Source organism: Erinaceus europaeus, chromosome 8 (genome assembly GCF_950295315.1).
Source record: "Erinaceus europaeus chromosome 8, mEriEur2.1, whole genome shotgun sequence".
In the NCBI taxonomy this organism is placed as follows: Eukaryota; Metazoa; Chordata; class Mammalia; order Eulipotyphla; family Erinaceidae; genus Erinaceus; species Erinaceus europaeus.
Genome location: NC_080169.1, coordinates 70,810,309 through 70,826,127, shown reverse-complemented (window position 1 = coordinate 70,826,127; position 15,819 = coordinate 70,810,309). Strand labels below are relative to the sequence as shown.

The window sequence follows — 15,819 nt, the reverse complement described above, 5'->3', positions numbered from 1 at the left end:
TCTTTTCAAACACCAGGTTCCAGATGCTAGCATGATGCTGACCAGACTTCCCTGGACAGACAACCCCATCAATATGTCCTAGAGTTCTTCTTCCCCAGAGCCCTTCCCCACTAGGGAAAGAGAGAGACAGTCTGGGAGTATGCATCCATCTGTCAATGCCCAAGTTCAGTGGGGAAGCAATTACAGAAGCCAGACCTTCAACCTTCTGCATCTCACAATGACCTTGGGTCCATACTCCCAGAGGGTTAAAGAATAGGAAAGCTATCAGGGGGGGGGGATGGGATACGGAGTTCTGGTAATGGGACTTGTGTGGAGTTGTACCTCTCCTATCCTATGGTTTTCTCAGTGTTTCCTTTTTATAAATAAAAAATTTAAAAAGCTATTATTTTATTACAGTAAAACTATTTGAGAATACTATGTTTCCCCTCCCCAAATTCAGGCTCCTTTAAAAAATTTTTTTTTATTTATACAAAGGAAACATTGACTAAACCATAGGATAAGAGGGGTACAACTCCACACAATTTCCACCACCAGACCTCTGTGTCCCAGCCCCTCCCCTGATAGCTTTCCTGTTCTTTATCCTTCTGGGAGTATGGACCCAGGGGCATTATGGGGTGCAGAAGGTGGAAGGTCTGGCTTCTGTAATTACCTCCCCACTGAACATGGGTGTTGACAGGTTGATCCATACTCCCAGCCTGTCTCTCTCTTTCCCTAGTGGGGCAGAGCTCTGGGGAAGTGGGGCTCCAGGACACATTGGTGAGGTTGTCTTCCCAGAGAGGTCCGGTTGGCATCATGGTAGCTTCTGGAACCTGGTGGCCTCTCAGAGAATCCTAGGTTGAAAGTAGCTTCTTTGCTGTGCTCACACCAGGTGTTGTCTCCAAGTCACCATCTTGGCTCTGCCCCCAAGATAATAGCTTTTATGAGTATGTGTATGCAGTACTATGAGAGAAGTGGGGAAGGAGCAGTTCAATAGGCGTTTGGTAGTCAGGAAAGCCTTTATAAAGAGTGAGCACTAGACTTGGCAAACAAGCATGGCAATTGTATTATGAGAAGAGAAAACAGAAAGTTACCACTGCTGAAAGAACTTACTTTTCTGTACTTTGCCAAATGTGATGATTTTTTTTTCCAGCTTAACAGAAGAAAAAAGTCTTATATTAAAGGAATTTGAGAAGATACCAAAGCCAGGGGTAAGTCTTAGATAATCAAGAGTTTGTTAAATACAGCTAGGTTCAGGCATCCCTTTTTGATGAATATTAATTTTTATCAGAGCTTTAAACTGTGGATCTTGATGAAAGGAATAACTGCATAGCTTCATTTGAACATAAGTGGTGCTTTCTACAGGGCTTAGTTGTTTGGCATCTAGTTTAGACTGTCTTAGTTGGATAATATTTGCTTTGAATCCAGAAGGAACAAGGATGTGTTTAGCTCTCAAAAGATTATTTTTATTATAGTTATTACCCTTAAAAGTTATTGAATATCTCCAGTTGATTGCAAAAAAATGTAATAAAGAACACATATCAGGGCTGGGTGGTGGTGCACTTGGTTGAGTGCACATGTGTACAAGGACCTGGATTCGAGCCTCTGGCGCCCACCTGCAGGGGGAAAGCTTTGTGAGTGGTGAAGCAGTGCTGCAGGTGTCTCTCTTTCTCTCTCACTCTCTATTTCTGCACACGCTCTTGATTTCTGGCTGTCTCTATCCATTAAATACAGATAATTTAAAAAAAATTTTAAGAATGCATATCATTTATCTGTTCCTGCATGACAAACCAACCCAAACTTAGTGACTTAAAACAATAATACTTTCTTATTTATCACAGTTCTGAATTCTCGTCTGAGCTGTCCAAATTGAACTAGACAATTCAATATGATGGCTTCAGTCATATGTTAGCCAGCTCATAAGCTAGTTGATCTGAGGCCATTCGTTATTCCCAAGATGGTAGAAGACTTTCCAACTAAAAGAAATAAACAATCTCTGAAGAGGGAAAAAGCCCAACATGCAAAACAAGCAATTTTAAGTTTCTGTTGAAATTATTTTTGGAATATTTGGTTGGTCCAAGCAAGTCATATGGCCTAGTTTAGAGTCCAGGAGTAGAGAAATGGGTCCTACTTCTCTTAATAGTAAGAAGGACAAACATATAGGAATAGGAGAAATTGTGTTCTTTTGTGTGTGTGTGTGTGTGAGTGTGTGTGTGATCTGTCAACCACAGGAAGTAAATAGTAAGATCATCACACTTAACATTGTTCTCTCCTACTCCCCTTCTAATGCACCCCTCCAAATATTATTATGACTGATACAAAAAAAAAAAACAGTGGGGCTCAGTACCAACATGCCTCCTAGTAGTTAACTTTTTTCTTCTTTTTTTTTTCTGATAGAAGCTAAGAGAGATAATAATGGAGAGAGACAGAGAGAGGCAGAGAAACCTGCAGCACTATTCAACTGCTCATAAAATTGCCCTAGGCAGGTGGAAACCGGGGTTTTGAACCTTGTTCTTAGTAAAGTGGGCACTCTACCTCTGACCCCCTGTTTCCACCTTCTGATTAATGAAAGCCAAAATTATATAATCGTAATTGATGAATAAAAATCTTTTAGTTCTATTTTATGTAGATATATATAAACTGATAAACAATTAATGTACTCTGGTAATTTTCTATATAACTTGTAAGCTTTTATAATTTTAAAGGAAATGGAGAAAAAGTTGAAGATACTGAAAGAAAGCATTGAAGAATTACGAAAAGAAGTAATGCAAAAGAAATTAGAAATTAAAAGTTTACGGGAAGATTTAGTATCTAAACAAAAGCAGTTACTAAAAGAGCAGAAGGAGCTAGAAGAATTAATGGAGTTTCAGGTCACTCTAAAGGTTTGTGATGTTTACAGTTCATACATATTCAAATATATATTGTGTACATGGATATAAAAGTGTATGGAGTCAAGATTATAAGTGTATGGAGTCAAGATTACCACGTTTTTTTAAAATTTCTCTATTGGGAGATTAATGGTTTACAGTTGACAGTAAAATACAATAGTTTGTACATAGATAGTATTTCCCAATTTAACACATAACAATACAACCCCCACTAGGTCCTCCTCTGCCATCATGTTCCAGGACCTGAACCTCCTTACCCCCTAGTCTTTAGTTTGGTGCAGTATATCAACTCTAGTCCAAGTTCTGCTTAGTATTTTCCCTTCTGATTTGTTTTTTGACTTCTGCCTATGAGTGAGATCATCCCATATTCATCTTTCTGTCTCTGACTTATCTGATTCCTTCATGCTCCATCCAAAAAGGAGTGAAAAAGGTGAATTTACCAGATTTAATAGCTGAGTAGTATTCCATTGTGTATATATACCACAACTTGCTCAGGATACCTGGGTTGCTTCCAGGTTTTGGCTATCACAAATTATGCTTCGATGAACATGGCTATACACAAATCTTTTTGGATGGGTGTGTTGGGTTCCTTAGGATATATTCCCAGGAGAGGAATTGTAGGGTCATAGGGTAGGTCCATTTCTAGCCTTCTGAGAGTTCTCCAGACAGCTCTCCACAGGGGTTGAACCAATTTACATTCCCACCAGCAGTGCAGGAGGGTTCCTTTGTCCCCACAATCTTTCCAACATTTGTTGCTGCTACCTTTTCTGACGTATGATATTCTCACAGGAGTGAAGTGGTATCTCATTGTCACCACATAGTTATGACAAAGGGAGGTTTATTACACAAACTAAAATATTCTGTATTATGATTGACACAATAAACCTAAACCTGGACTCTGAGGATTCACAAAATATGTTAGAATATTGGTAGCATAACTCTGATTGGGAGTTCTGATCCAGGGAAAAGATCTCTATAGACTTTATCAAATATTTTCAAAATTAGTAATGAGTGCCACAAACACAGTCCATCCTTCAAAGAACAACCAAATGTTTTATTGCATTTTATTTATTGAATAGAGACAGAGATAAGTCAAGGAAAGGGGAAGATAGAGATGCTTGCAGCATTGCTTCACAGTTTGCAATGCTCTCCCCCTGAAAGAAGGGACATGAGACTTGAACCTGGATCCTTGCACATTGTAATGTGTGCTCAGTAAGGTGCACCACCGCCCACTCTCTTTTTTATTATATTCTTTATACATTTTTTTATTATATTCTTGTTTGCTTCCACTTCACTTCCTCTTACCATGAAAGGGATGAAAACTCTGTTACATTTTAGGAAATAACTCATATTCTTCTTTCATTTTTAAAAATATGTAATAACTCTCAAAACAAGTTAAGTAACTCAGGGTTGTTTTAAAAAACATCTGCGACTCATTAGTTTATGATATATTTGGACCTCTTTTTTCCCTAGGAAACTTAAGAGTAGTTGGTCAAGCTATACCCTGCAATGTAGGAACTGAGCAGAAATGGATTTGCAAATAAATAGAAGAGGCTAAAATTTTAAGCATCACACATGCACAATATCTCTTCCAAACTCTTTGTCTAATTTAGCATTTGTTACTTTTTATTATTTAATGGAGCCCTCAATTTATACATATTTTAGCCCCACAAACATGGATCTGCCCCAGAATTGAGCAAGATCTCAAGGATAAATGTACCACATTACAAAGATATGTTCAAATCCTATAGATACATGCTACCCCAGGCACCAAAATCATTGTGCTCAGGCAGAAAAGGGCTCTTTCATAACCCCTCCTCTGTATATAAGATGTTTGAGGTTAGAAGTGAAACTTCATGGATCTACAGATCATAGTGGAAAGTGATATTAGATAAAGGTTAACTTCTGATCTTGACCTCGCCATTTACTTACTGGGTATGTCACTTTGGGAAAATATGTAACCTCCTGCCTCTGGACACAAACACCCTCTATGGTATAATGAATGTTCTTGAAGGAGAATGAATGCTAAGGAGAGTCTGATAGGGGGTTGAGGAAAGAACTCTTGTCCCAGTTGTGTCCCATAGAGGAATCCTGCATCAGTAATTGAACTACCAAAGTTGTTGCATTCAGCTGCAGGAGGTTACATCACCATATTGATTAGTAATTGGTCACACCTTGCTCCTGTTCCTTCTACTGCACAAACTCCAACAAGGTAGATCTACTCAGCTAGTGAAAATTATTTTTCTTTCTTTCTTTTATTTTTTTTTGCCTCCAGGTTTATTTCTGGGGCTCAGTGCCTGCACTATTAATCCACTGCTCTTAGTGGCCATCTTTTTCTCATTGTTGTTATTGATGTTGCTGTTGCTGTTAGATAGGATAGAGAGAAATTGAGAGAGGAGGGGAAGACAGAAGGGGGAGAGAAAGATAGACACCTGAAGACCTGCTTCATTGCTTGTGAAGCAACCCGTGACCCCCCTCCACGTGGGGAGCTGGAGCTGAACCAGGATCCTTGAGCCAGTCCTACTGTTCGCACTATATGCACTTAACCCAGTCTGCTACCACCTGGCCCCAGCTAGTGAAACTTCATTGCAGAGAAGCTGAATTGTTTGTGTCCCACCCCGTAGCATTAGACAGATAAACGTGCAGTATCACAGCAGTATTTGCTAGATTCACTTTACATCCTCTTTCAGAAGACTACAACTATAACTATCTTACAAGGTCCATTTGAATACTAAATGGAATAATTAAATGATCTAGCACAGTACTGAGCCAGTTAGTAAGAATTCCATAAATTGTAGTTCTCTTTCCTGTTGAATTTACCTGTTTTAACTACTTCTGACTACATTTTTTACATGATTTTACATGAATTACATAATTTAACATGGTTCTATTTCTTTGCTAGGATGAAGTGGTTCACCATCAAGCCATCCCTGTACAAATTGGAAAAGAGATAGAAAAAACAACACGCAAAAAAGTGTATGATTTAGAACTTGTATTTTAATGCCTTCCATTATTCTCACACCCAAATTGTGTGTACCCCCTACACATATCAAGATATTATTCTAATTTTAGAAAATTCGCATTTTAACTATTTCTAGGTGGTATACTTGTTTAAATAGTGCAAGTACAGTATTTTACTGTCATTAATAATACTTTTTTGTATCTTCATTTAGGGATTATATTCTTTGTTTGTTTGTTTATAAATTGTATATTTATGCAGGCCCGATTGACTTTAACAGATCCTTGCAAGAGATTAATTGTTTGAATTATATCCGGAAACCTAAAAACCAAATGACAATAACTCCTCATTTTGCCACACTATAACCTTTCCAATATTTAATTGACTTGTAGGTAGATGTTACTGCATAAATTCTCAAAGTTTAATGACAGAGCCTGAGGTATAACATAGGTATGTAAAAAAGACCTTCAAGCCTGACGCCCCTAGGTTCCAGATTCAATCTCTAGCACCACCATAAACCAGATTTGAACAGTGCTCTGAAAAAAATAAAGAAGAAGAAAAGTTTAGAGACACACACAAAAACACACAAAAATATAAGAATCCTGAATAAGTATATATTGTTCAATTATGACATTATTTTTATGAATGATCTTTTAAAAAAAAAAGTAAAATAAGGAAGCAGGCTCTGGTAATGGTTAGAAAAGCCAGCCCCACTAGTACCAATGCAGAAATCTGTATCAATTTAGAAAAGCCAGTCAGGATGATGATGGGTGTCCAGGATATAGTACCAGTGGAGCCCATTGAGAAAGCAAGGAGGTTGGGCAATCCCTACCTTCAGTGGCTTGAAGTGGAGATCTCCTGCCAATCCATCCCACTTTGGAGATCACTGAATCTATGATTAGCTCTTTTGTTGCTGATCAGATAGTAGTAACACATAAAGACAACTGGACTCTTGCCATGTGTGGGATCCAGGTTCAAGTCTGGTCGCCATTGCATTGAATGAAAGTTCAGTGCTGTGGTGTCTTTATCTATCTATCTATCTATCTATCTATCTATCTATCTATCTATCTATCTATCTATCTATTTCTTTTTGTCTCTCTGTTTCTGCCTCCCTCTTTCTATCTGAGAAAGCCCAGAGCAGTGAAGCCCCTGTGATGAAAATAAACAGCTGCACTCAAAATCAGACAACTGTGTGTGTGTGTGTAATATATGCATATATACCCCACAGAGAAATGGAAAAGAAAAAATTTGTCTTAGAATGTGAAGTCAAAGAACTAAATGACTCTCTGAAGAAATTTGAAACCAAACTTAATGCTCTAGTGGAAGAGAAAGAGGATGTAATCAAGGAAGTTGAAGGCAAACGAGCCTTACTTGAAGTCAAAGAACGAGAATGTAACCAGTTGGTGAAGTTATTGGAATTAACCAGAGAGAATGAAACATCTTCACTAACTGAAAGGTTAGTTATATTTGTACAGAAGGTTAGTTGTATTTATACAGAAGTATAAACATTTCTTTAATTTGTATTTGAGAGGTCATAAGCTCAGGAGCCAAGAGGTTGCCCAATGGGTAGAGTGCATATCTCCATGTATAACCCTAGTTTCAAACACTGATTCCAAATGAAAACACAAAAACAAAAGAGGTAGAGCCCCATAAGTGATGGAATAGTATTTAATGTTTCCCCCTCTCTTTTTCACTCCCAGTTCTTTTTTTTTTTTTTTTTTTTTCAAAATACCAAATAAGGCCAGAAAGGGAAACGGAAAGCAAAAGTTGATTGAGTTTGGAATATAGCACCAAAGTAAAGATCTCTCTGGGAAGAGATCTGGAGGATTGACATCCCCAGCCTGGTATCACAGTCTAGAGTGAAACATGTTGAGGTGGCACTGGTTGCACTGACTGGTTGAGATCAGCAGATGCAGTATGAAATGGTGTGGATCAGAAAAAAAAAAAAAAAAGCATGAAGGAAAACAAGCAAAGCCCCAGAGGTTCCAGGACTGGGAAAAATATGGGATTTACAAAGAATGAAGAAGGTTCCTTGCTGTCTTAGAGTTTAAAAGGCAATGCAAAGTTATTATTATACCCAAGTTATTTGGGAACTTGGCTTACTTTGAAAAAAAATATGGTTAGGATTTATTGTACCATATAATACCTTACAATGATTTATGTTGCTTAATGCTATTTACAAATAATTATATCTTATATACTGATAAGACTGATTTCTTCTGGTCTCCCTGGTCTAAGAGTATAGGTGATTTAATATTTTTTTAAAAGTTATTATTATAAATTAACAATTTAAGATCAGTGTTAGGATTCAATCAGTTTACTAATTTAAACCTTAAGTGTATAGATTAAAGGATTATTCATTCAGAACTAAAGTTATGCATTAAAAAGCTTGGGACATTCAATCTATTTTCCCCCCTCATACTGAGTACATAATGATTTATAAGACTCTAAGTTAATAGTTTATATTAACACCATTCCTGCCACCAAAGGTCTGTGTCCCTACCCTACCCTCCTTCAGTGGAGCTGAGAAATCTACCCTTCCCCAACTCCCACCCAAAGTTTTTTACCTGGGTGTAATACTCGAAACTTAGTAAAATTCTGCTTTGCATTTCCCTTTATGTTCTTCTTTCTCAGTTTCTGTTTATGAGTGGGATCATCCCATACTCATCTTTCTCTTTCTGGCTTATTTCAATTAACATAATTCCTTCTAGCTCCATCTAAGATGGGTTATTATTCTTAATAGCTGAGTAGTATTCCATTCAGTACATGTACCACAACATTTATCTGTTGTTAGGCACCTGGGTTATTTCTCGGGTTTGGCTATTACAAATTGTGCTGCTATGAGCATAGGTGTACACATATCTTTTTGGATGGGTGTATTTAACTCTTGAGGTTATATCCCTAGGAGAGGAATTACTAGGTCATAAGCAAGGCCCATTTCTACCCTTGGGAGAGTTCTCCAGACTGCTCCATATGGAATTTTCCTAAGACTGTGCTATCAGAAATGACATTTTTGCAGAAAAGTTGGCTATTTACCACTTGACTCTAACCTGAGACATAGTTCTGTAAGCTGTGCATGCTGTCATGAAAATTATGAAGGGCAACTGGTGTCAAATCATTATGACTTCCTCTTTTTACATGCAACAGAGGGATCCTGGATCTCAATTTACGGAACTGTCACATTGACAAGCAAAACTACCATGATGAACTTTCTCGGAAGCAAAGAGAGAAAGAAAGAGATATTCGAAATTTTAAAAAGATGGAGCTACTCTTGAAAGTGTCCCTGGATGCACTCACTCAGACTCAAGCACTGCATCAAAGACTTCTTTTAGAGGTGGGTGCTGTAGACCACTCTTGACTTTTAAGCTCCGTGTTACATTTGTAAAGTAAAATCTCTAAGATCTATCTTTTCCATATAGAAAAAAATTAAATTGCCCATTTTAAATAGTTTAGTCATGTAGCTGAAATTTAATAGATTACATATGTTCACAATATAAAATATGACCAATAGAAATAGATTCATGTTCCGGAGGTGGGGCTACAGTAGCAGCTGTGTTTCTCTCCTCTCCTCTCCTCTCCTCTCCTCTCCTCTCCTCTCCTCTCCTCTCCTCTCCTCTCCTGGGTCAACTAAGAATACCAAAGGAGACCACTGGGACCGAAACAAGATAGGACTATAATGACTTTAGGAACTCACCAAATCACTGGTGAGTGCAAATACGTGTGGCTCATGGACAGAGAGGAGCCTAGGGAGAGATTAAGTGGCTGGTAACAGTCTTGCAGTTTACCATTTGAGACAACACCTCCAGTCTTCTTCTTCTAGCGTTTGCCCTTCTTCTGTAGCCAGTCAACAGCATCAGGTTGAGCCTGATGTAAAGTTTCAAGACCTCCTTTGAATCTGAAGAGGTGGCAGTCGTTGACTAAGTGGGTCATAGTCTGTCTGTAGCCGCAGGGGCAGTTCGGGTTGTCTCTGGCTCCCCAGCGATGGAACATAGCGGCGCAGGGCCATGACCTGTTCGATAGCGATTGAGGAGGGCCCAATCATAACGTGCTAGGTCAAAGCTGGGTTGACGCTTGCAGGGGTCTGTGATGAGGTGTTTGTTCTTTACCTCAGCTGACTGCCAGCTCTGTTTCCAAGAGTCTGGAACAGAGAAGTTCAGTGTAGGCGTAGGGGACCAGATTGGGTGACGAGACGTCAAGCGTTGGACAGGGTGGGCAAAGATATCTGTGTATATTGGCAGGTCCGGTCTAGCGTAGACGTGGGAAATGAACTTAGATGATGCCGCATCCCGACGAATATCTGGCGGGGCGATGTTGCTAAGAACTGGCAGCCATGGAACCGGGGTGGAACGCATGGTTCCAGAAATTATCTTCATGGAGGAATATAATTTGGAATCAACCAAGTGGACATGGGGGCTACGGAACCATACTGGGGCACAGTATTCTGCAGTGGAATAGCATAATGCCAGAGAGGATGATCCTAGTGTGGAAGCACTCGCGCCCCATGAGGAGCTGGCCAGTCTTGCAGTGATGTTATTCCTCGCGCCCACCTTTGCTGCAGTTTTTATGAAATGGTCGTGAAATGACAGGGTGCGATCGAGAGTAACTCCAAGATAGACTGGCTGGGCTTCATGCTGGATTCTCGTATCGCCAAGCTGCACATTAAGCTCATGCGAGGCCGAGGCATGGTGTAGATTGAAAACAGATGATACTGTTTTTGCAGTGCTAGAGATTAGTCTCCATTTTTTACAGTAATCAGATATCAGAGACATGTCTTTCGTGAGTGTTTCCTCGAGGATGTCGAACTTGGATGCCTGAGTTGCACAGCAGATGTCATCGGCGTAGATGAACTTCCTTGAAGAAGTTTCTGGGAGGTCATTGATGTAAATATTAAATATTGTTCACCAACAAAAAGATAGCTGAAGAGAAGAGAGGACCCCCCCTAAGATTCACCAAATGCAACTGTGAATCTCCATTGCTACTGCTTTCAGAAGCTGCAGCAGCAAGGGGAGGCCCTGTGCTGACACCAGGGGACAAAGAACTAACCAGGAAACTCAGGAAAAGTCTATACCTCAGTGGCCTAGAAGTGGGGCTGTGTGAGAGTCTCTTTGCATAACCACTGGATTATTTCTGCCATACCCTGCTTTATCTCTTGATCAGAAGTCAGTGATTAAGCTAAAAAACCTACTTATAGTTTAAAAGCCCTCAGGCTCTCATAGCCTATAGGGGAGAAAAAGAAAAAGAACAAAAGAGATTTTAAGCCTCTTAAGCCTTTTTGGCTCCAACTCCCGGATTAAAATAATATTGAAACAACTGTCTATTTCCACAGCTGTGGGCTTTTTAATTACCTTACTTAGATACAAGTCAATCCAGGAAAGAGTGATCAGTAATTTGATAAGTACTGAGGGAGGGACCTCATAACATACTATATAAAAAGGTTAAACCAACAAGAAGAAATATTGGAGAAATGATCCAGGACAAGAAACCAGCTAAAAGCCCCCAAAGACAACATCCAAACACTAGTTAAGGAAATAATCACAGGAGTGTGTAAAGAGTTTGAAAAAATTGTCATCAGAAATGCAGAAACAACAAATGAGACCCTGAAAGAAAACACTAATGATCTCAAGATTATTAGAGAGCTGAAAGCTGAAATAACAGCTAAGAACACAACTAGCTGAACAAGCTAAAACAGTATCAGAACAGGGTCACAAAATAGATGAACTAAAGAAAACAATAGAGGGGGAAAGAGAATAGAATAAATGAGGCTGAAGACAGAATTAGCAAGATTGAGGAGGAATTAAAGACAACTAAAAAAGAAGTAAGAGATCTCAAAAAGAGACTAAGAGATTCTGAAAACAACAACAGAGACCTATGGGATGATTTCAAAGAAATAATATACACATTATTGCCTTACCAGAGGAATAAAGAGAGGGAGGGGAAGAAAGCATTCTTCAGGACATAATAGATGAGAACTTCTCCAGTCCAGACAACACCATTACTATTCAACATAGTGTTGGAAGTTATTGCCATAGCAATCAGGCAGGAGCAAGGAATTAAAGGGATACAGATTGGAAGAGAAGAAGTCAAACTCTCCCTACTTGCAGGTGACATGATAGTTTACATAGAAAAACCTAAGGCATCCAGCAAGAAGCTTTTGGAAATCATCGGGCAATACAGTAAGGTGTCAGGCTACAAAATTAACATTCAAAAGTCAGTGGCATTCCTCTATGCAAACACTAAGTTATAAGAATTTGAAATCCAGAAATCAATTCCTTTTACCATAGCAACAAAAACAATAATATATCTAGGAATAAACGGAACCAAAGAAGTGAAAGATGTGTATACTGAAAATTATGAGTCACTACTCAAGAAAACTGAAAAAAAGACACACAAAGAAGTGGAAAGATATTCCATGTTCATGGGTTGGAAGAATTAACATAATCAAAATGAATATACTACCCAGAGCCGTATGCACATTTAGTGCTATCCCCATCAAGATCCCAACCACTTTTTTTTTAAGAGAATAGAACAAATGCTACAAATGTTTATCTGGAACTAGAAAAGACCTAGCATTGCCAAAACAGTTTTGAGAAGAAAGAACAGAACTGGAGGCATCACACTTCCAGATCTCAAATTGTATTATAGGGCCACTGTCATAAAAACTGCTTTGTACTGGAACATGAATAGACACACTGGCCAGTGGAATAGAATTGAGAACCCAGAAGTAAACCCCTACACCTATGGACATCTAATCTTTGACAAAGGTGCCCAGACTATTAAATGGGGAAAGCAGAGTCTCTTCAACAAATGGTGTTGGAAAAAATGGGTTAAAAGTGCAGAAGAATGAAACTGAACCACTATATTTCACCAAATAAAAAAGTACATTCCAAGTGGATCAAGGACTCGGATGTTAGACCACAAACTGTCAGATACTTAGAGGAAAATATTGGCAGAACTCTTCTCCGTATAAATTTTAAAGACATCTTCAATGAAATGAATCCAATAACAAGACTAAGGCAAGCATAAACCTATGGGACTACATCAAATTAAAAGTTTCTGCACAGCAAAAGAATCCACTACCCAAACCAAGAGACCCCTCACAGAATGAGAGAAGATCTTTACATGCCATACATCAGACAAGAGGCTAATAATCAAAATATATAAAGAGCTTGCCAAACTCAACCACAAGAAAAAAATGACCCCATCCAAAAATGGGGAGAGGACATGGACAGTATATTCACTATAGAAGAGATCCACAAGGCTGAGAAACACAAGAAAAAATGCTCCAAGTCTTTGATTGTCAGAGAAATGCAAATAAAGACAACAATGAGATACCACTTCACTCCTGTGAGAATGTCATACATTAGAAAAGGTAACAGCAGCAAATTGTGGAGAGGTTGTGGGGTTAAGGGAACACTCCTGCACTGCTGGTGGGAATGTAAATAGGTTCAACCCCTGTGGAGAATAGTCTGGAGAACTCTCAGAAGGCTAGAAATGGATCTACCGTAGGATCCTGCAGTTCCTCTCCTGGGGATATAACCTAAGGAACCCAACACACCCATCCAAAAAGATCTGTATCCACATATGTTCTTGGCAGCACAATTTGTAATAGCCAAAACCTGGAAGCAAACCAAGTGTCCAACAACAGATAAGTGGCTGAGCAAGTTGTGGTATATATACACAATGGAATACTACTCAGCTATTAAAAATGGTGACTTCACCGTTTTCAGCCTAACTTGGATGGACCTTGAAAACTTTATGTTTAGTGAAATAAGTCAGAAACAGAAGAATGAATATGGGAAGATCTCACTTTCAGGCAGAAGCTGAAAAATAAGATCAGAAGAGCAAACACAAGTAGAACCTGAACTGCACAAACCAAGCCTACTTAATTCCTGCCTGAAAATAATGTTGTCAGTCCCCGTTTGGGCACCAGATGCTGGGCTAGCTTCTTGAGCGGGAGACAGATCACCAGGGACTCATGGCTGAGCTGGGAACGCAGTTCAATCTTTATTCAGTGGGAATGCAGTGCAATCAATCTAATCTCCATTCATTAGAAAATCCTGTCCTTTATGTCTCCTGAAGTGGAAGTGTCAGGAAGAGGAAGTACGTAGGACAGGGGGTGAGGAGAAGGAAGAAGAATGTGAACCAGTGGGGATTAAATGGTGGAAAACAGGATGTGACTTGGAGAGGAGACGGAGTGGAAAAAGAGCTCAAATCAGTGGGGATTAAATCAGTGCGGGTGTCAAACAAAGCAATGATTATGTAAATAGACCACAGCGTCAAGCAGTGCAGGGGAACCTAGCATGATGTTCAAAACAGAAGGGGTCTTAGAAGCAGAATTAGAAGCATACCAACATTGAGTATGTGTAGAGTTGACAAAGGTATGAAAAGAACTCAAAAAATAAATGCAATTTCTTGCAGTATTAATTATTAATTATTAATTTCTTGCAGTATTAATTATTATCACAACATTGGAAAAAAACAAATATACTAGAACCTGATCTGTTGAGTCCTTACTTGACAGAGTAGCTCCTGAGTATGTTTTAATCAAATCATCTGTAAAATAACTCATAGCTTCCTAAGGCCAGTTAACTTTCATGTCAATATTTGTCTAATGTAGAGGCAAAGCATTTGAAGCAACCTGCTTCTGATACCTGTGGCACAGAGCCAGATAGGAACCAACTTGCTCGCAGGATTTCCTCTGTCCAAAGATAATTCTTCTTTCCAAAAGAATAAATCAAATTCTTCTTTGCTAACCTCATAGCTCTTCCATAAAACTTTCCCCCATTTGTTCAGTTTTTCACAGAGCAATTTTTTTTCTTATTAATTACCTAGCTAATTATTTGCTCAAAAAATAGAGAATTTGTGATTTGTTATATGAATTTCACAAGATGATGTCTTATCTTCCTGATTCCACTATATGATTCTCAACAGCTAGAAAGAACTCTTTGGTAGGTGACACCAAAGGAAACAGGATATCATAGAACATGTGAGAGTTAGGAGGTGCTACTAAAGATGACTGGGTTTATGAATAGGAGGATACTAGGATATCATATTTTAACCACTTTAAAAGTATACCACCAATTTTGATAGCTGAGTAGAGTTCCATTGTACATATATATAACACAGCTCTCTTTTTTTTTTGAGTTTTTTAATTGCTTATTTAATATAAAGTAAAAAAAATAAAACAAAGGACCAGGTGTAAAGTTACATATATGACTATATAAAGAACACAGTCAACAGCTTAACAACCCTATTTATTTTGGAACTAACAGCAGGAAGTTCTTTATTTCTTTATTGGGGAATTAATGTTTTACATTCGCATTATTTTATACATGCATAACATTTGCCAGTTTTCCATATAACAATACAACCCCCCACTAGGTCCTTTATCATCTGTTTTGGACCTGTATTCTTCCCCACCACCACCACCAACCTCCACCCCCCACCCCTGCCACAGAAACCCCAGAGTCTTTTACTTTGGTGCAATACGTCAATTCCAGTTCAGGTTCTACTTGATAACACAGCTTTCTTAAACACTTATCTGTGTTGGAGAACCTGGATTGTTTCTAAGCTTGGACTATTACAAATAGTGCTATTTATCCTGACCAATTAGCTCAGTTTATTAGAGTACAGTGTTAACAAAAATAGTGCTTCTGGTTCAGTTTTTTTTGACATGTCAAATATAGCTCTTATTTTACTCTTTAAAAAAAAATCCAGTTGGAAACACTATATATATATTGTGTGTGCTATCACCAAACAGTGTTACCTTACTATTCTTTTAAAAAAATTAAGGGGATTAATGCTTTACAGTGAATACAGATATGGACAGATACATCTAGATCTGAAGAGATTCCTAGAGAAGTTCCCTAGACTTGGCTTCTGGTCACCATCTTGGCTCCACCCCTGCCATACTTATTTATTTATTTATTATTTTTAGTGCCACAGTGATTATCAATGGGACTCAGTGGGTACTTCCATAATGAATCTACTACTCCC

At 38.6% G+C, this 15,819-nt stretch overlaps 1 protein-coding gene across 1 annotated transcript in view; it reads left to right on the top strand.

Annotated features, from left to right (window-relative positions):
• Positions 1–15,819, top strand: part of CCDC146 (coiled-coil domain containing 146) — an 82,614-nt gene that overhangs the window by 34,901 nt on the left and 31,894 nt on the right. The window contains exons 5-9 of the mRNA XM_060195659.1: positions 1,130–1,187; positions 2,682–2,858; positions 5,767–5,840; positions 7,052–7,279; positions 8,971–9,157. Of these exons, the coding sequence (XP_060051642.1) occupies positions 1,130–1,187; positions 2,682–2,858; positions 5,767–5,840; positions 7,052–7,279; positions 8,971–9,157 (724 nt within the window). The remainder of the gene's footprint in view (positions 1–1,129; positions 1,188–2,681; positions 2,859–5,766; positions 5,841–7,051; positions 7,280–8,970; positions 9,158–15,819) is intronic.